Source organism: Ciona intestinalis, chromosome 7 (assembly GCF_000224145.3).
Source record: "Ciona intestinalis chromosome 7, KH, whole genome shotgun sequence".
NCBI classification, from domain to species: domain Eukaryota; kingdom Metazoa; phylum Chordata; class Ascidiacea; order Phlebobranchia; family Cionidae; genus Ciona; species Ciona intestinalis.
Window position 1 is genome coordinate 2078052 of NC_020172.2, and position 20908 is coordinate 2098959.

The window sequence follows — 20908 nt, forward strand, 5'->3', positions numbered from 1 at the left end:
AAAAAGATTTGGAGTTTGGACTTAGCTTTTGTGTTTTTAAGTGTACTTAAGTGTTTAACAAAGTACATACAGGGTTTCACTTATATTATAACCATCCATATTATGACATCATATTTTTCAGGTTTATACAGCTATTTCAAGGGGGTAAGATATGGAATAAAGAAGGCAACGATATCTACTGATGTTGTTTTACTTGCAACCATTGAAGCTGCTTTCACAGAGCAATTATATCATCACTGTCAAGCAAATGCTATCCCTAAAAAACGAGTATATTTTCCTATTGCATTCGGACAATTCAACCCAGACATTATTAAAAAAGGAATGCCGCCTGGGAAACCTAAAGATGTCAACAAGAGAGACCATAATAAATTCACAGGGTATTGGATGCATGACACTTTTGACTTTGTATGTGCTAATCAAGCTGACATGGTCGGAATACTTAACAATTTAAGCTCTCTGGGCAGAAGAATGGGCTCGACTACAGAGGCACTCGGGACCAAAATATACGATGCTTTTTTACGAAGTGACATTGAGGTTATATGTGCAGTGGAGCCAGGGTTGTATAGGACTTATGGCATGACGTGTTCAAAAGGTGAATTAACAGATAAATCATATCAACATTGTATGAGAACTAAGGCTATGAGTCTCGGTTCAAAGCCCGCGCTGGGTATTTTATATATAAATGAAGTTTTGCAGAAGAAAAACTGATTTTTTGAAAAAGTAATTTTCTTGTTTCTTTTTAATATTATGCCAAAACATTGTGTATCTGTGTTTTAGTTTATGTGCCAATTTCCTTTTTAGTTAAATGGCTGCAACTGTAGTTAACTACATTTTTAAAGCATCGTAATATGGTGAAGCAATAATATATAGTTAAAAAAATATATTTTAATTATTGTGTGCAATTATTTTTGTCATACTGTCTAAATGCGATACTAATTAGAATTTGTTATTAAAAAAGCATCTTGCCAATATTGTGTACCTCAATTAGTAGCTTGCTATTTAGTTCTAAATTAAATTAACAGGTTCATATTAAAGTACAATTGTATAAGTCGGCAAAATAAACCTATTACAACAGTTATTAAACTTTTGGTTGAGGTCTCTATTTTTAAACAAAAATAGTCAATGTCCTTGCTATTGCTATAATGCATATAAACTGTACAACCTGTATAGATCTAGTTTTAGGGCCTTAGCCCACCACATACAAACAAGCTAAATATGGAATCTACAAGTTTGGTGTCTAGGTCTATATAAAATAAATGTTAAGGTTTAAATTTATCCCACCAATATATACAGAGGGTTCTGGAACCATGTAGATTTTTACAAAAATCCATTTGAATATTAGTTTAAAGAATCCTTATCATAATAGATGCTCAAATTAATCACTGATCACTACATCAATTCTCTTTTAGTTTTTTTTACACAATTTGTGCACCAAAAATTGATACCTGTACAAACAATCACCTACCTGTCTCTCAGTGTGTATTTCATTCTCAGCTTTAAGTTTCTGCAGCATGGCTGAGTGTTTTGCATCCAACACTGCAGATGATGTCTTCATTGACTCCATCTCTCCTCTTTGAGCATCCAGGAGTCCTTCCAATCTTCTCATCTCTTCCTCAGTGGATGCAAGGCTCTTTCTAAGGTCCTGGGTCCTCTTTGTCTCTTCCACAAGCTTATCCTGTGTTAAATAAATAATATTGGTGAAAATCAGATAAGTCCAATCGGTCATAATTGATCATACATGATTATGTGTGATAAAGTATTGGTTGTATTAAATATGTGTAAAATAAAATAATAAACCGGCATGAAGCATGCAAGGTATATTTGCAAGAATATTATCTGTAGCTTGCCAAAGTCCAAAGGGAAACGATTGCCTGGTCTAAAGGTAAACAGTAAACACTGGTCTAATACTACTTCCTCATATACCAGGAAACTATATCAACGCATCTATTTATCAATCAACACAATAGTAATAAATAATGTTTTATATATAACCTTATATTTAAACATATAAATGTAAAAATTAATGTATGTTTGGCTCATATGCTGTGCTCTTAAACATCAACTTATCCCGAAGCAAGTAATATCAATCAAGGCATTAATAATATTAAATGATGTTTTAAATTTCACAAGCTGATTTATAATATCAGTTCCAAATTTAGATTTATTTAATTAAGTGCAACTTGCGTACCGGCACCTACTTTCTTTATAACAGGAAGCTATATGTAAGCTGGTGATATCAATTACTGAAGTATCATTAAATAGAGACCTGCTATTTTAATATATGGATACAAGTGTTAAGTTATATTTGATAAATTTGTAAGTTAATGTTAGGTCTTTTAACTGGAAATTATATTACAGCGGGTCATATTCGTAAGGCCATTTTGGACAATAATAAATCAGTATATATAATAAAAGCAACCCGATATTCTGAATGCAAATATTATGATTTGTTTATTAAGTTTCATAACATATTTATTCTGGAACACCCTGTTGCATATATTAATGAGATAAAATTAAATCCTAAAATTCGTTTTATATGAACTTAGTCCCCAAACTGTTAGATTTCTATATATAGCTTGTTTAGTAAATGTTACAACATATTTAATTAATATGTAAATTTTGGAGCATTTATTATTAGACTATATTTGAAGCAGAACTAGCTATTACAGAAAAGTGACCAAAATGTGAAAACATATTTAAATAATATGTAAATGGTATTTAAAACATATGTAAAAAGTTAAGATACAAGAGCATTTATTTCCCGAGTATATTTCAAATACAATCAGCTATTCTAAATAGTGTCTCAAATTTTAAAACTTGAATAATATGTAAATTGTGGCAAAGTTAGGTATAAATGGGGATTTAAATGTTAAAACATGTGTGATTAATTTGTCCTGTTCATGTTAGGCCATCTAAGTGCATTGAGGTTAAGGGTTATTGTTGATTACGTAATGACAACTCATTTCCTGCTCTATCTCCATTTAAAGGAACATGCTACACGTCTGTTAGCACATAGAAGGCTCACGCTGTGCATTGTTATTGCTTGTGACTCAATAAGAGATGATTATGTAGTGGACAAAAGCATGTGTGGTGAAGTAATAAGGACCTAACTGCTAAGGAAAAGTTTCAAATTAGAAAACAGTGTTGAAGAATTCATTCAAGCTCAAGATTTAAAAGTAAAAAAAGATGAAAAAAGTTTTATTCTGTTTTTTATTTGCTGGTTTATTTATTATAAACTGTAAAAGTCAGTTTCCTGGCATGCCGCCTCCACCAATGAACAATATACAGAATAGTGCGCTTGGGATTTGCCCAAGCAGCTGTAATATGACATCACAACCATGCGATTGTTACACGGATGGTTTTGTTGAATGCGGAAGGAAACAGCTTATAGTCGTGCCACGTTCACTACCAAGTTGTGCTAAACTTGTGAATCTACAGCACAACAATATAAGCAACATAAGTGAGTATATATTTAAACACAACTAATATACTTGGCGTTTTAGTATAACTGAACCTCATAGAGTTAAGGTGCCAGAAGTGATTATTGCTAGGGGGCTTTATGGTAAAAAGAAAATTATTAGAAAGCTTATATTACTTAACAATTATATAGAATATATTTTATTTTAGCGGTTTTTGTAGATTTATAAAAGTTTTATCAATTTTAAAGACAACTACTCTGAAAGCAACAGCTACTGAACAATTTTTTTGTCTTTACATTAGTTTAAAAAATGTAACTACCACCAATTCACCTGCTATAATTCAACTTATTTATAACATTGCAGGTGTTTGGGATTTCCAAGCATTAACGAACGCGGACACATTAAAGTTATCGTTCAACAAAATACAACATATAGCTGTTGGTGCCATGTCTTTTATGCCAAGTAAGATAAATGAAACTCATAAATCTAACATACACAGTGTGGGAATAATGTACATTAAACCACGTTGGTCAAATTTTTTTTAAATTCTAATGATATAAAAATGTCTAAGCTCATGTCTTTAAAGTTCTAAAATACATATAAATACTTTTGCCTATAATAAACTACACTTTCACAACTAAGCTGCATAAACAATGGCAAACTCAGAGTAAAAGTAACAGTATATTACCCTTGCACAAAAATTAATTTCAATTGGCGAAAACTAGTCTAAAAAAAACTAAAATCTATATTAATAAAAAACTAAAATCTATATTAATAAAATACCCAACATTATAATAAGCCATTTAACTAAAATATTGGAATACATAATCAATATATATATATCTAAAATATTACAATAAAAAGTTAAGCTATATAAAACCAAACTTATAACTTTATATTTAAATACTTCATCTGAAAATACTCTTATTTAATTTTAGATTTAACAAAAGTAGACTTAAACAACAATCTACTAACAACAATAGAAGATTGTACATTTCATGGTTTACAAAGTTTGAGGTTTCTTTACATTGAACATAACCAGATTGATGTCATTTCACCAAGAGCATTCAGTGGACTATATCACCTACATACAGTGTCGTTTATTGGCAACCGTATAACAACATTCAATCCTCAGTAAGTTGTCAAGTATTAGTTTGTTACCGGGGTGCTGGGTTCAGAGCTTAGTGTGGTTGGTGAGAATTTTTAAATTTTGTGTTAGGTAAAACTTGCAGTTGTAAATTATGCAAGGATGAATGAAAAAAGTAAAAAGACATCTATGTTAATTACTTGGTAGTTAATAGTAAGCAGAAGGTGTATGAATACGCCATTTGTGTCTGGTATATGAGATGACACCCGTGTTATAACTAGACAGTGATCATGAGCTGTATAAATATTAATCCCTGCATGTGTCTGGTGTATCAGATGACACCGATTCAGCACAGTGTGTAGGATTGGGAATACAATATGTACACCCGGTGTAGAGTAGGAGTAACCTAAGTACTGCATGATATAAAACAAACACATCATTCCACAGATGGTTCTATGCAATGCCACAACTGCATTCGTTCACGGCACCCCTTAACCCATGGCTATGTACATGCCAACTTAAGTCAAACTTCACTGCAGTAATCAACAACTTCTCAAACATAACGGTAAGCCATTGACAGAAAAGTGATGTATGAATAATATTGTGATTATAATTTTCTGCCCATAAACATATTTTGATATATACAGGTATACAACTATATAAATATACAGTAGGGTGGGGGAAGATGGGACACCTTTAGCACATGATATCCAAACATCCTGATTGTGTTTTACATACTTAACATCGGTATATGGGAGTCGTAGGGATAAGGTTTCATAATTCATTAAGTTTTATATGCTTCCCACCAAATTGGACGAGAAAATAGAATGAAAAGGTGTCCCCTCTTCCCCCACCCCACTATATGTAAAACGGTGACCACAATTCCAACTTTTCTTATTGTTTGTATAAACACTTAAAAGTAGTGTTAAAGTTGTGTTAAGAAAAAAAAAAAACTTGATTTATATTTACAGATTCATTGCCCTACATTCCTTGTCTTCAAGAATACAATAATCAGTCAAACCTGTTTAACCTGCACATCACCTGTAAGGTTTCTTGGGAGGCCTATCCACAATATTACGTTATCAGAATTCACAGACTGTGGATCCATAACCCAACCAGTATTACCTGGCAATCTGACGGCAGTTATGAGTGATTATTGTCAAGCCAAAGTGGAGAGAAACGTCATAAACATACAACAACCCCGCCCCAACAACAACACACCCAATACAACAAACCCCATAACATTGTACAGCAATACAACACCATATATGACAACCCATATTAATACAACCAACAGCACAGCATCAGTTGGATTTACGAACAGTTCCCATTTACCACGGTGGTCCATAGTAGTACTTATAGTTGGCCTAACTATCATACTTTTGGCCATTATTATATTCATTGCATTATGCTTGAGTAGAAAGCAGAAATCCAAAATGAAATCACAATTATCAGGTGAAACAATGACTGTTACATCACAAACCAACGGTAAACATGAAACCGATCCTTTGAATACAAACAATTCGGACACAAAGATTTAAACAACAACGAATTATCTTTTAAACTACTAATTTTGCCATAAGCATCAGAAGAATACTATTTTGTATAGTCATATTCCTCATTTCTTTGAGTAATAAAGGTTTAGCACCACAGCTCCAAAATACCAGGTACCTCTAGATTTGCAGAAATATTTCAAAAATCAATAAAAATGTCCTCAATATTTGTTTGTTATATTTCCGAAAGCGAATTGTACTTTAACACAAACTATAACTTATTGCACTAAATGCTTAATCTTGATTTTTTTACAAATTTTATTTTATACACTGTGTATATTCTTACTATAATGATCTCAGCATAGCAGGGGTCCCACGTAAATTTAAAGCCGACAATTTAAAGTTAAAAAGAGATTTTTATTGAAAAGCAAACAATATTTTTTCTGTTCTCCTTTATCAGGATAATGCTATACTCAAAAACACACCTTCATATAATTTGGAAAAGCGATGATATTTATGGCTACCATTGTTTTACAATAAAACTTTTCAAAGGAGAGATACATGATTAATGTTTCAATAGGGCTAAACCCGGAACAGTACAAGTTTTTACTTACTAACCTCTAACCCTAAGCTCACTATTTTATCAAGTTTTCATTGTCGAGTTTTAAGGTAACATGGTAGCAAAAGCACAATGTAAAATGATTTGCAATCAAAACAAGTATTAAGCTTTGCATCAGTTGCATTCAACTATATATACATATAATACAAATATATTTAAAACATTTTCTAAAGCAATAACAGCTGTACATTAAAACTAGTGTTTAGTAGTTTTTGCAACTTTTATTAACAACCTTAGATAATATAAACATAGTCCTTAAAATTTTTACTGTTTTATTGATAACAAATGCAGGCTACATCAATAGAAAACTACATTTGATTTCTTTCCTCAAAGTTTTTTCTCTTTGTATCAATTCTGTCGTTAAAGAGCAAAACTTTGCTTTAATTTTCACTTTTTAAGAGGCACGCCATATATTGTTACACATACTCTTTTATTTTAAGGTAATATATTAAATCATGATATTTGTAAATATTGTAATGTGCTCCACTGTACTTTAGTTAACTCCAACTATATTAAACAAACAATTGTTTTAATTTTTCTCATGTTATGTTTAGTATTCTTTGACAAAATATGTTTATTTCAATTTTAACCGCAAACTTTGTGGAATAAAAGTACTATCCCATGAAAAAAGAGCATACATGAATATGGTAATTGAACCCGAATGAAGTCTTGTTGAATGACAGAAAAAAACATTTGAATAAAGTTATTGTTTGTATACTATACCAGATAAACTGAAAAAGTCTGTTTTAGATATTTTGTTGATTGACAGGTTTTGTAAGGTTGCACTTTCAATACAGGGCATTATGATGTCATAGTTAAATTATTCCATTTCCTGTGGACGTTTGTTGACGTGATAAACAAACGTGACTCATGTGGCGTGAACACTTGTTCATGTGAAAAATAAATCATGTCAAATGAATATCTTATTTTATGTCAACAGAGTTGCATAGGAAGAAGTGTATTGACTAAACAAGCTTTCTGCATACACATCATATATGGATGTAATACACAGGATGTATCGTTTGTAAAGAACAATACTTGAAATGGAAATAATGAATCATAAGCTAAATCATACTTGTTGCTGGTTAACATTTACATCTTAGTACTAAGTATAGGCAATAGTTAAAGCTGTATAAGAATAGCTTGATATATAAAGTGGTTGGCCTTCCTTGGCATTTTAAACAGTGTTTGATCATGTTATGTGTAAGACTGATATGAAAGGTTCAGGGTGAGACAAAATGAACAAATCCTAATTTTCGGTATACAGTGTTCATTTATAATTCATATAAAGTAAGCATTGGAGTGAGTTGGCGAACTAACAGTTTGTGACATGTATTGTACTAGTGAGAAACAATGAAAAAAAGTGAAAACAGTTGGTTGCTACTTTCCAGATTGCTTTAAAAGTTTTGCACAGATGGGAAGATAGATAATGGTGCTGAAGAAAATGATTTTTGTTGCTCATGTTATGTTACTTTTACTGGTAACCATCACAACAACTATACAAGGATGTCCAGACAACTGCCGCTGCTCAACAGTAAGTTTGCCCATCTTCGAATTTACCACCTTGCCTCGAAAACCAAATCTTGGGGCACCATAATGCCACAGTTTACACATATAGAAGACCAATTAAACAGCTTTGTGGATCGCTATAGTAAGCCAACCAAATCAGAGCTGACTGACTTTTGGGTCCCAATCTCAACCAAGGGGTTAACAAGCACTAGCTTAAGTTAACAAGTTTCTTTAATTATGGTATATGTAACAAGAAAAAAACAGCACACACAAAGTAGTTAGGTATATTTCAATATTTTTAATTACAACGTTTATGTAGTACATATGGTATTGTAACAAGACTATTTCACAGACGCCAGTGGTTATGGATTGCACACAAGCAGACACAACCAACCTTTTAACAACAATACCAACTATTCCCAATGCAGCAGTTCAGGTTATTTTGGACAACAACAGAATTTCAACCATCAATGAAAATGATTTCCAAAATACTGGAGAATCTTTGGTTTATTTAAGCATGGAAAACAACAGTATAACTTCAATTGGCCAAAATGCATTTGGACATGTTACAAACTTATTAGTGTTAAGTCTTTCAAGAAACAGCATTAACCGTTTGGATCAAAATATGTTCATAGGGTTGAATAAGACAAGTGTGCTTAATATGGATAACAACAATATTGCTGGTTTAGAGTGTGGAACATTTGCACCGATGGAAAGTTTGCAGTATTTACGTTTCGCTCAAAATAGTCTAACCTCTGTTGCCAGCTGTACATTCATGGGGCTTAGTCGAATTGTGTCTCTGGATTTATCAAACAACAAACTCACACAAATATCCAGTGAAGCCTTTGTGAATATGCAGCACTTGAAGAATCTACATCTAAATAATAACTTCTTAGTTACACTATCTGCAGAATGGTATGCAGGCAAACAGCTTGCTGTTGTGACTTTATCAGGAAATCCATGGCTATGTGATTGTGGTTCATACACAACTATACAACAAGCTATGGAAGCAGGACCCGAGACAAACTGTAGAGATGACAACATGTGTGTTGTGTGCAACAACCCACCAAGATATAGACTTGTAACTTTTACAACCATCAATGAATCAATGTGGCAAGAATGCGATGCCAGTATGCTTACAACTCTACCTCATAGAGATATAGAAAGAGACACCGAAATACTGACTACAAATGAACAACACAGCACACATAAAGTAGTTAGGTCTATTTCAAGACGAATTCTTCTTTCAGACACAACTATTCAAAAGGAAGGCGTGCTACAATGCAACCCTGACAACACCACTTGTTGGTTGGCACCTTACCAAAACATAACATACATCCTGAAGAAAAACATTCCAGTAACGCTACAGCAATTGCATCTGGCACACAATCTATTTCAATTTATAAATGTAACAGATTTCCATGATATTGTGAATTTGACTAATCTTCAGTTGTCTTCCAACATTATCTCAAATATCGATGATTTCTCTTTCACTCAGAATGACAAACTACTTGTAAGTTTTAAAACTAAACACCAATTATAATTTGGATTGCAAGTTATGTGTTCTATTCCATGTGGGTGGGTTCTGCAACATGATAGGCCATAGGGCACATAGATTTATGCTGGTGTTGTTTTATTAACTATGTTACTCTTCTAAGCCTGTACCAAATAAAGCTTTACTTTTACAGATATTAAACTTGGCCAACAATCGTCTCAGTACAATTAATGTGAACACTTTTGCTGGCTTATCGGGTTTGATGAATCTCTACTTACAGGTAATGGGTTGTTTACATGAGTATGGAACGTTTGTCCTCCCATCCAGTTAAAACAGGGCATCTTTTTGGACACTTAATAATGTCATTGAAGATTGTATTTGCCATTGTCAGTAAAGATTGTATTTGGGTACCTTCTTATATGCATCGGGCACATTCATATACCTTATGCTCAATGACGTGACAAGCTATAAACACCATCTAACAACGACCACAGACATTTTAACTTATGTTTTCACACAGAACAACAGAATAACTACCAACCTTACTGCTGGTATATTTCAACACCTTACCAGTTTAGAAGGTTTATATTTGAGTGGAAACCAAATTTCCCAAATTGACAATTGTGCTTTCTGCAACATTACCAGTATAGTTAATCTTGAACTTAACAACAACAGTATATCAGTTTTGCAGAAAGACGCTTTTAAGGTAAACAACTTAATGTTTTTAAGTAATTTGGTCATTTTTTTTCAAAGACAAAAAAATATGTTAAAACTTAAACTATGATAAATTCAAATGTAGATTACCTTGAAAATTTATACTTTTAAGGATACCTTGAAAATATATTTTCAATATAACTAGTTTTAAAAATGTTATTTATGAGTAAAAATTTTAAAAAAATGTACTGTGGCCAACTGGCCAAGATACACAGGTTTTACACTATATCTTGTCTTAAATATCTATATAATGGACAGCGACAAAGTCATACAATTATTAAAAAATAAAGCTGCACTGAAATCCGTAATTTGAACATTCATCTTATACCATACAAGCAACATCTAACACAAATATTCCTTCTTAAGGGCTTGACAAGATTACAAACCTTGTCTGTTTCACACAACCAAATCACACAATTTGACTTTACGGTTCTCAGAGGAAACCCACCTCGTACTCTACTTACGGAGGGTAACAATTGGGTGTGTGACTGTGCAATGAAAACTATGGTGGATTCTTTTAATGGAACTTTCCCCATCTCCTGTGTTAGTGTAGGAATTGGTAGCTTATGCATTCAGTGTGCAACACCCAACAATCTAGCTGGCTTGCTATTGAACACACTACCTAGAAGTAATGTGGCAGGTTGTGAGCCGACAACGACTGCTGCAACAATTAATTCAACAACAACTGCAACATTTAATTCATCGAGTGCAACAACACCTGTGACAATAATGGCAACAAATATTTCAACAACTGCTGCAAACTCCACAATGTTACCTAATCAAACCACAAACCCGTCTCCAACAACAGCTGTCCCTTCAACAAGTAACACGACGGCAACACTGCAACATAATTCCACAACCACAACTACAAAAGCCAACACCCCAACCCCTGGATTTATATCAAGGAAAGCACAAATAGAGAAAATTCTGTATATTGTGATTCCTGTAGTTGGAGGATTACTGCTTGTGATAGCTATAGCACTTATATATGTTACTTTTGTGAGGTGGGTAAAACCTATTGTTCTATTGAAGTTTATTTTATCAAACAAACTCATAAAATCGCACAGCAAAATCTTTATAATTAAAAAAAAACATTAATAAAAATCCCTGTATATATACATAAAACATGATACAATGCTTATTATAATACAGACAGTCCATATTGAAAATTTCCGTATTTAATCAACAGAATGTACAACTTTTAATGTTTTTCAAAACTGGTGAAGTAAATTTCAAGGTCAAAAACGTAAAATTTAAGGTCAAAATACCCGAAGATTCCTTTTTTAAACATAATAAACTGCTCTCAAGCTAAAACTTCTTGTATATTTGTAGAAAACCCCTAACAAGAACACCAGCCCAGTTTGGGTCAAGTGGAAGGTATGAACCAAGCAATGCTCATGTTCATGATCAGACTCATGTACCATTAGAAGTTTTGAACGTCTTTGAAAATAGCGTAGAGGACAAAACTGAACCAAAGTGATTTCTTAATTTAGTTGTAATGAAAAAAGCGGAATGTGGGAATGGAACCAGTTTGGGGACAATCTGAGACCTCAGTTACTTATGCAACACTTCCATACAAAACCAACTTTGTGCATAAAAAGCAGCTTAATCCAGATTTACCAAATTTTTTACTGTGTCTTGAAATTTTACTAACCTTTTATACTTGATTTGATAAATTTCGTATAACCAAAGCACAAAAAGTGATAACAAAATTACATCCTTACCTAAATGTTGGAATTGAGTAATAAAGTATATGGTACATTGTATATAAAACGACAAAATTACTTTTCTTTACCGTTTGCACTTAAATAAAATCTATTTCTATCCAACTTCTCTTAACAGCAAGTACATACCCCTATTGTTTAACAAAGTACACCATTCCCATATACAGTATCATCATTACCTAAAGCCTTTTAAGCAGGGTATTGCCTGCTATAACGACATATTGCTGACAGCAATTAATTAGCCTAATATACATGGAACATTGTACATTGTACAGTTTAAGTTTAGTTTACCATGCACTTTTGTTTAAAGTTTTTAATTTTTTTGGTACGGAATAAACAATTACACAAGATATAATATCTTCTATGTGTGAGGTCCTACATAGAGGACCTGAAATTTAGAACACAGTTGGGCCATTACTTCAAGAACAGCATCATTGTGTGTTAAAGTAAGTAAGTGAACAAACCATCTAATGGCTTATTTAATATCTTTCTCAATAAGTTACTTACTGACACCAATATTTAATGAGCTTAAGAATTATTTTTTTGATTTGATTTTTAAACAGTGCTTACCTTTTCAAACTTCATCTCCTGCTTATGTTTCTTCTCCATCTCCATAATAATCTCCTCCCATGCTTCTTCTTTATCAATGAAGTTCTTTTTCTCAGACTGATTAGTAAAAAATGAGTTTAAATCCTAATGCTTTTGGCAAAATCTATTTTATTCTACATGGTTGAGTGTCCATATGACTATGGTAAGGTGCGTGAATAGTGGATCCTCCATTATAAAATGGATCCTCTATTCTTTATTTTACGTTTGTGCGGTCCTACAATGTGGCAACACCATTGGACCAGGATTTAGGCCAGAGTTACTACCCCAACGCCAGGTTGATTTAAATTTTAATTCTTTTGAAAAAAAAAGTTCTATTTTGTAAGGCAGAAGGCATGTCAGAGGAGCTGGGATTTAGGCCAATTTTTCTGTGGAAAAATATGGGAAAGTTATTTCTTATTTACCCTGCGTACCATGTAAGTACTTTAGTCCTTCTTACCTCAAATTTTGACTTCTGCCTTTTCAATTCTTCTTTAATTTTTTTAACTTTTACCTCAGCTTCTTCTTCCTGTGCCTCCAGTTTAACAATTTGCTCATTTTTCTGATCAATTACTCTCGCAATTTCCGAAGAACGAGTCTAAAACACATAAAAACTGTTTTAAATACAAAGTGCAACAGCCACAAGTTTACCAACCTGTAGCATACTATTACCAAATGTTTTAAGACCAAGAATTAATCTACCAGATGATGACACTATACAGACCTGGTAAGTTTGTTTCATCTTTTGTTCACTTTCCTGAACACGAACAATTGTTTCCTTTGCATCAACCAAGTCTTCTAATGATTTAGCCAACTCATTCTCAATGCCAACCAACATCTAAGGGATATTTAAACTGATAAAATCCATTAAAGACAAAAAGCACTTTCATTACAGGGGTACATGGGGTGACATTAGATGTTACCCAAATTTAACTTATAAATACACTGAGACAATACATTCAAATAATTGATCGAATCTGCCCTTTATCCTAAGTCCTTAACAAGAATTTAGGCAGGTTTAGTTCAGAAGCTAACTTTATCCATACTATGCACTAACCTCTTTCAGTTTGATAGATTCCTCTTTTTGCTTCTCATTCTCCACAGTAAGATTTTCAACTGACTTGACAAGATTTGTTTCATGAGATTTCCAACCTTCCACTACTTTGGCTAATGTCTGTACAGATATAGCACAATTGTTTCCCACCCATAGGCATAACGTTAAGAGTGACTGGGTTAACATTTCATCCAAACTTTTAATACACGACGACACTATGTGGTATGGCTTCCAACTTTTACACCTAAAATTACTTGCCCACATTAATTCATAAGGTTCCCTATGTTTAACTGCTGTGACTTTGAGTGTACTTGCCTTTAGCAATGTCACTCCGGATTTTACTAAGAATTAAAACCATGCAACGCCTATGCTTATCCGACCTTATCCAGTTGTTCAATCATAAGATCTTTTTTTCTATCAGTAGAATGCGCCACAGCAAGTTCTTGCTGGATTTCAAGCATTTTCTTCTGAAGTTTTTGGATCTGTTTTTCACAATGTTGTCTTCTGTATCTGTGGGTGATAGAGCTAATGTTGGTGAAAGTGAAGAACTGAAGGTACAGAACTTTAAAATAATTCAGCTTTTTATTTATACGTTAGTAAAAGTTGTTAAAAATAAAACAATTCCAGCAAGGCAGATAGATAGATAAAGAATTACCACGGCCCACTGGCAAAATAAAATAACTATTTTAATACCGAGTGAGCGAACTTTGCATAATAAACTGTGTTCAATTGCAAAGATTTACATTTTAACCATAATTTAAGGTTTTTTACTATCTTGGTGACTTGTTTAGGAGTGCTTTTTACCAAACACTGATAAAAATATGTCTTTAAATTACTTTTCTTTCTCCAAGGTATCTCTCAATATCCCATTTTCAGTTGCGATGCTCGAATCCACAGAAGACCTGGTTGAACTTGGTTTGTTGCACTTTAATATTGAGAACAAATTTGAAGTTAGACTGTCAGTTAAGTCGGGTGTTGTTTCCCCCTTGCTTGAGTTGAATGAAGGAACCATGTCTCCTGGTTGGGCTCTGTGGAATTGTGGATGCATGTTCATGTGGAATTGTTGATTTATGTTCATAAGGGGCTAAATAGGCAGAATTGTTAAAGAATATGATTTTTAAAAACTTCATAACTGTGTATTCAGTGGTTAGTTGCTTGCATTGTCACTAAATGGGTGGTAGAGCCCTGAATAATAAGCAAACTCTGGTTGCAATCTTACAATTTCCTCCTCAAAAATATACAACCACAAAATCCATGGTTTAGACTGTAACTTGATTAGTTTCCTAGATATTAGTTACCTCAATAGAGTTGCAGTATCTGTGCTTCTAAATGTATCATCATCTTTACTTTCTTGTGTGTTGTTGTTGTTGTTGCTAATGTGTAAATCTGGACCAGATAAATCTAATGCAGATGCTGCGAATAATTTTTATATTAGATTTATGTGAAAAAATAGAGATATTGGAAGGTGTCATTTATTTTATAGCAGGGTAAAATTGCATGGTGGACAATAACACATCATGAGTTTAAAGGAAGCATGAACTCATGTAAGAATTATGTGTAAGCAAAGCAAGCGAATATCTTATTCAGTTTTTTATCACATTAACCAACACATTAATAAAAAAGGTTCTCCATGTTTTACTTCTACGAGTGTAACTGAATTTTAGCAATGTCTCCAGATTTAATTTGGTATAATATAAAAATTAAAAATCATGTCGTTTATGAGGGTATGGGGTAAATCACTACCATCAACTTTCTGCAGGTTAAGCATGGTTTGAAGATGATTCCTGACAGCCACCATATCATTCACTGCACGCGACGAGACTTCTGGTGGCTTCTCATCAACTTGGTTATCGACGGTTTTCTTTGATTTTTTCGACTTTTGTTTTGTAGTTTGCTGCAAGAACTAAGATAAACAGATCGGTTAAATAGTGAAAAGTTACACAAGGATATGTTATTTTAAATATCCAATGGTTTAAATACAAAATTATATATAATAAATAATGTTAAACACCTAATTTTCCATTACATTTACTTTCTATATAAAAATAATGTTTTTCGTTTATTTTTCATTATATTACAGCAAACACAATTACAAGCATATGTTAAATTAAAAATCAATTGCAAGTTATTGCAATAACACTACAATATATACCTGTACAGACTTTACAGATGGTGCTTTTGATTTGGAAATTTTGACAGGCTTTACTTTTTCTTCTACAGCAGATTTTTTGTGACGGTTGGTTTTCGAGAAATTTGATGATGCTGAAACTTTTATTTCTGCTACTTTGGAAGGTTTTGGAGCTGCAGTGATACTTGGTTTGGCATCAGGTTTCTCCTGTGACATCTTATTACTTGAGGTCATTGTAATTGGTTTGGCTGTTTGCTCATTGGTGCTTTTTTTGAGTAGAATCGATAACTGTGAAAGATGCGATGCAACTGATTTGTCAGATTTTGGACCTTTTTCAAGTTGTTTAATGAATGCGAGTAGCTTTTCAGTGTTGGGGTCTTCATTTGTTCGAGAATTAGAACTCTCATTTAATGAAGATTGCATTTTATTATGGTCCGTTGATTTTATTGGAGAAATACCAGATGGGAACTTGCTGGAAAGACAAATATTGGGCCCACTATGTTGTTGGGCATTTAATGCTGAGAACTTTTGTCTTGAACTTGAAGAACTTGGGACATTGACAGAAATTTTAATCGGAGGATTTTGAGAGTTGTCCAGATGGCTTTGGTGCAGAGAAGGACTTTGATTTTTATCTTCTGAGATCTGAACTTCATGTGTGACTTTCACTTCTCCAGGAGAGGCATGCCACGAGTTTTTCATTTCAGCTTCTTTACGTAAGCTGGATGCTAAAGAATCTCGGAGCCGTTTTTGTACATCTTGAATTGATGTCGAGAAATATGAGGTTGGAAGTTTAATTGGAGATTGCTGAGAAGATGGAGCCTTAGTTGGTGATAAACTGTCTTCTGATAGGCTGCTGTAAAAAGTTTAATATGAAACAGCAAAAGTAAAGAAACAACTTTGTTTTAAGGTAGGAAGTTAGTCTTACAAAATTATACTGGGAAATTACTACATACCCAAAAACTTTGCATCTTATCGATAGTGGTAGGTAAAATTGTTTAGTGTTTTTTTTTTCGTTATTTCACCACACAACTAAAAAAATAGGATTATTGATGCTACCGAAGTTTTAAATTAACCGCTTGGTTTGATGTAAACAATTTCAAAGTAAACCCGATAACTTACCTCTGCTCGATTTTAACCGCTTTCAGAAGATTGCTTGCCGGGGTACCTGGCTCTGTGGTCGGCAACAATTCAATACCGCTTAATAAATCTTCTTCTGATATATGGCCTTCCATTAGGCGACTTAACTAAACACCCTCAATGTTTTTTAACTAAAACAAACAAATTTGAACCGTGTTTATATAAATATTGGTTTTTATTACTTGTTAAAACGGAGACGTTAAAACATTTTCTTCAAAAAGTTTCTTATTTCCCGCATTTAAACTTTTCTGTAAACATTTAACGGCTGATTTATTTTCACAACGTTTGGTGCGCCCCACATTGGGGAGACTTCGATCAGAAATACATAAACAAAACGCTTCGATCTCTTTAGGACCGTTTTCAATACCTGCATTCGACCAAATATTTTAAATAAATAACTTACAGACAACTCAATTCATCTTTTTAACTAATAACATTTTTTGTTTCAAATATATCCAAAAAACACACATTTTCTAAGATTTTAAAAATGAGCAAAATGCCTAAGAAATTTATTTGCAATTCAACAAATTAATTTATTAGATAATTATGACAGAGAATATGTGCTTGTTTTGCCTTTGATTGACCAATCAACTAAAAGTGACCTTGGATCCTTGGGATTTTTTCTACAATAGATTGAGCCATCAATTCGGTCTCCAACATTTACATCTAAGGACTCATTAAGGAAAAATACAGTTTGTTTCCAATGAGTTGCAGTTGTCCATGGGCCAGTTGTAAAAGAAATATTGTTATCTAAACCATTTGAGAAAAAAATGTCAAAATATCCAACAACAAAGGATAATTTACCAGATTTTGTGATTTTAAATACAAAGTCGGACTTATAGTTAAGTTGTTTTTGGGTAATATTTGGTAAAGCGATGTTCATCACAGAAACAGAGTCTGAAATAGTGGCTGTTGGTCTCACTACTTGAACAAAAGCTTCACTGACAGCAGATCGCTTTATGCAAGACATTTTAAAACCGTAAACGTTATCCCAATGCCCAATTTGTGACTCCAATAGCTTTTCATCATGTGCTGCTACCAAATGCACATCGCAGCGATCTGGTAATACAAATCCATCATTATTAAGCCATTTCTTTGCAGCAAACAATACAGAATCAAGCATAGACTCATACAACAAGAAGTAGCCCATCCATTCTGATATTATAATGTCAACTTTAGCAACTGGTAGAGTAACTTCTTCAATACAGCCCTTTATAACTGTAATTTTATTATTAAAGTCATTTTCTCTAACAATATCCATAGCTTGAAATGCGATTTCTGACATATCAACAGCATATACATGTTTTGCTCCAGCTTTTGCTGCAAACATAGACAGTATTCCAGTTCCACAACCAACATCCAAAACAATCTTATCTTTAAACCTATCAGAGTTTAACATAATAGCATCATGATAAGATTTGGTCCGAACTGTGTCTTGCAACATTTCAGCATGAATGTCATGGTGGGAGTAAGTGCCAAAATAACCAGAGTCTTCAAATTCCTCTTCCTCAAGTCCATCCTGACTCCTGCATGCAGATGTTGGTCGATAAATATCCCCTTTCATTATAACACCTTTCATGAATGACTTCATCTCATTCATCCTGCTGGATACTTCCTGCAACTGCATCCTTAGATTTTTGTTCTCTTCCTCTGAAATTCGAAGCTTCTTTTGTAGCACCGTAACATCATCTTTTGGACCTCCATTAGAAAGCATTGAGTCGTCCAGGTGCAAAGATCCATCTTCATTTTCATAATCATCCTCATCATCAATCATGAATTGAAGCAAAAGATCATCCTCAACAACTGGTTTTAAATATTTTTCCTGATCCCAGATTTCCCTATTTTCCTTAAGTTCCTTTATAGATGGTGGTGCCTTCCCATTATATGAACTTCTTAAGAAGTTAATAAGCTTTACATAACCAAAGAAGTCTAAACTCAGTTCCAAATGAACAATGTTCCAAATATCGAAACCTTGTGTGGATTTTAAATTTAAAAAATAACTTTTTGCACTTGGAAAACTTTTTTCAGTGAAAATGCAGTTAACGACTTGGTTCTGTCCAACATCATCACAGTCTTCTTCATCACTCCAATCCTTGTCACTATCTGCATCAATAAGATCAGGTACATCATCAGATTGCTCAAGAGCAGATGCGCTCAATGGATTATTATTCGACATGTCTTCTTAACTAAACAGAAAAAATATATGCATTTAGTAACGTCCAAATGACATTGGAATGATTGGTTTATTTGTATGTAACAGGGGCAGGGCAACGAAAGTGGTTATAAAACAGGTTTCTAACTTCCTGATTCACCTTATGCCAGCTTTTGATTTCTCGTGAATGCAACTTTATTGATGATTGTATATTCTGTATTGCTAACAATTTCAGTTTGCAGAGCACATTACTACACAACGATGTGCTAAAACAATGGAGTTGACACGAAACAAAGCTAAACGCAAACACAACAAAGCGGGAATGCTCTGTTCGGTTCCCTGTTCACACAACACGTGTTATAGTGTTTCCCAAAATTAACTTCGTTTAAAACTGTACTAAACTTACAAATTAAATTTATACACCCAATTTACTATCTGAAATAAATTATGTGTTTTACAAAAAATGACTTTGTTTTACAAAAAAATAACACATTTCCTTTTATATATTATTAAATTAAATGTAATTTTATGATATTGCGTCATATCCGGAAGTATAGGGAATTTCCCAAGAAAACAACCTGGTTCAGCATTAGCGCTTGGTTTATAATACACTGACAAGACTATGGTAGGTTTGTTTGTTTAGTTTTGGTTCCTCTTTTATAAAACTGGGTAGTCCTCTTAACTTGACCAGCATTTTACTTAAACCGTTGTTTCTAGACACGAAATTGCTCAAGAAAAATCACAGAATGTTCAGAAATATGCGCCGAAGCCAAAATAGAAACGGTAGGTGCGAAAAATTACCATTTCCGACTATCCACGAACAAACTGTGTGGCAAGAATGCACCTCAGGCAATTTACCTGGAAACGCAGTTATAGGTGCAGTAGAACCAAATGGAATTGGAATTATGTACATTGCTCAAGCAAACTGGGATTCCAAAGTTGTCCCTGGGTTTACAACGTGCCATGCCGATGAAATACTTTTCCCATATGCCTGTGTAGAGCAAAGGAGTCGGAATTTTAGAGTCCTGACGTGCGAGAACACAGAGAGCTTGCATTGGTTGAAAAGTAGAGAAGGCATCACCCCCAGAACAGCCGTGGTTGGGGGTGAAGAGTCATATGGAGAAAGGGTTTATATTGGAAGAACCTGTACTCCTTTAACTGGGGGTGTAACTGCAGATTATGTTCCACTCTACCTTAACCGGGCACTTTCTGATAATAATAAGCGTGTTGGAAAAATACATCCTTCTCACCACCGTTTATATATTCCTTATAATGGAGATGAATTTAACTTTGATCAGTATGAAGTTCTATGCTACAAAGAATCACCTGGTCGCCTTCTGAATATTTGTAAATGGAGAATTCAGCAGGTATTGGGTTGGCAAAAAAAGAAAATCAATCTTTTACCATTACCTCCAGTACTTATAAAATTTCTTTTGGAAAAATATGAAGATTAGGAAGAATTTATAGGAACCAAGCAATCTTATTTCTTCAAGTTTTATTAACAGACCACTTTTTTTAGGTATTGTCGTTATGTTTTGCTCGTTATGGTTAAGCTCCTAAGGTGCAGCAAGTAATGGGATTGAAGCCAGAGGCCAATTAGCCTATTGTCATAGTTGCATGAAAAATAAATTTATCCATGTACTCACTACCTATATCAATGAACCGTAATCACGCATGCAATTAGTTTTCATGCACTTCTGTTTACCTTGTGATTCAATTCTAAATTAAATATATACAACTCCTGCTTGAGTTAATTATTTTGCCATCTAAATTTAGCAATACTATTCAAGGA

At 33.5% G+C, this 20908-nt stretch overlaps 6 protein-coding genes across 8 annotated transcripts in view; 4 read left to right on the top strand and 2 right to left on the bottom strand.

Moving 5' to 3' along the window:
- Positions 1–969, top strand: part of not6 (Not6 protein) — a 2477-nt gene extending 1508 nt beyond the window's left edge. Inside the window, 1 exon segment of the mRNA NM_001032437.1 lies at positions 122–969. Coding sequence (NP_001027609.1) covers positions 122–708 — 587 coding nt within the window. The 3' untranslated portion in view covers positions 709–969.
- Positions 1–17159, bottom strand: part of LOC100184844 (centrobin-like) — a 26461-nt gene extending 9302 nt beyond the window's left edge. The window contains exons 1-11 of one of the 2 annotated variants that reach the window (XM_009860800.3): positions 16947–17159; positions 15852–16680; positions 15443–15602; positions 14998–15112; positions 14536–14727; positions 14080–14209; positions 13703–13819; positions 13370–13483; positions 13106–13243; positions 12631–12726; positions 1466–1675 (exon numbers count right to left, since the gene is read on the bottom strand). In XM_009860800.3, coding sequence (XP_009859102.2) covers positions 1466–1675; positions 12631–12726; positions 13106–13243; positions 13370–13483; positions 13703–13819; positions 14080–14209; positions 14536–14727; positions 14998–15112; positions 15443–15602; positions 15852–16680; positions 16947–17059 — 2214 coding nt within the window. In that variant the 5' untranslated portion in view covers positions 17060–17159. The remainder of the gene's footprint in view (positions 1–1465; positions 1676–12630; positions 12727–13105; positions 13244–13369; positions 13484–13702; positions 13820–14079; positions 14210–14535; positions 14728–14997; positions 15113–15442; positions 15603–15851; positions 16681–16946) is intronic. The other variant, XM_018812407.2, reaches the window with a different exon arrangement.
- On the top strand, positions 3068–7248 carry LOC100176151 (immunoglobulin superfamily member 10-like). Its single transcript, XM_002127056.4, has 5 exons — positions 3068–3460; positions 3783–3881; positions 4358–4553; positions 4954–5071; positions 5478–7248. Exons 1-5 carry the CDS (start codon positions 3187–3189, stop codon positions 6045–6047), a joined length of 1257 nt encoding a protein of 418 aa, XP_002127092.1. The 5' UTR covers positions 3068–3186; the 3' UTR covers positions 6048–7248.
- On the top strand, positions 7492–12415 carry LOC108949610 (SLIT and NTRK-like protein 3). The gene is made up of 7 exons (XM_026835228.1): positions 7492–8152; positions 8480–9640; positions 9816–9902; positions 10143–10328; positions 10703–11340; positions 11669–11859; positions 12113–12415. Exons 1-6 carry the CDS (start codon positions 8048–8050, stop codon positions 11814–11816), a joined length of 2325 nt encoding a protein of 774 aa, XP_026691029.1. The 5' UTR covers positions 7492–8047; the 3' UTR covers positions 11817–11859; positions 12113–12415.
- LOC104265812 lies at positions 13541–20861 on the top strand. Of its 2 annotated transcripts, none has more exons than XM_026835244.1 (2): positions 13541–13551; positions 19704–20861. In XM_026835244.1, exon 2 carries the CDS (start codon positions 19863–19865, stop codon positions 20568–20570), a length of 708 nt encoding a protein of 235 aa, XP_026691045.1. In that variant the 5' UTR covers positions 13541–13551; positions 19704–19862; the 3' UTR covers positions 20571–20861. The 2 variants fall into 2 exon arrangements, with proteins under 2 accessions (XP_026691045.1, XP_009858964.1); XM_009860662.3 differs by lacking the exon at positions 13541–13551 and having other exon boundaries at positions 19704–19741; positions 19834–20861.
- LOC100186368 (protein arginine N-methyltransferase 1) lies at positions 17121–19472 on the bottom strand. Its single transcript, XM_002127368.4, has 2 exons — positions 19277–19472; positions 17121–19150 (listed from the first exon to the last, which is right to left on the bottom strand). The coding sequence occupies exon 2, from the start codon at positions 19138–19140 to the stop codon at positions 17509–17511; it is 1632 nt and encodes a 543-aa protein (XP_002127404.1). The 5' UTR covers positions 19141–19150; positions 19277–19472; the 3' UTR covers positions 17121–17508.
- Positions 20862–20908: the final 47 nt, after the last annotated feature.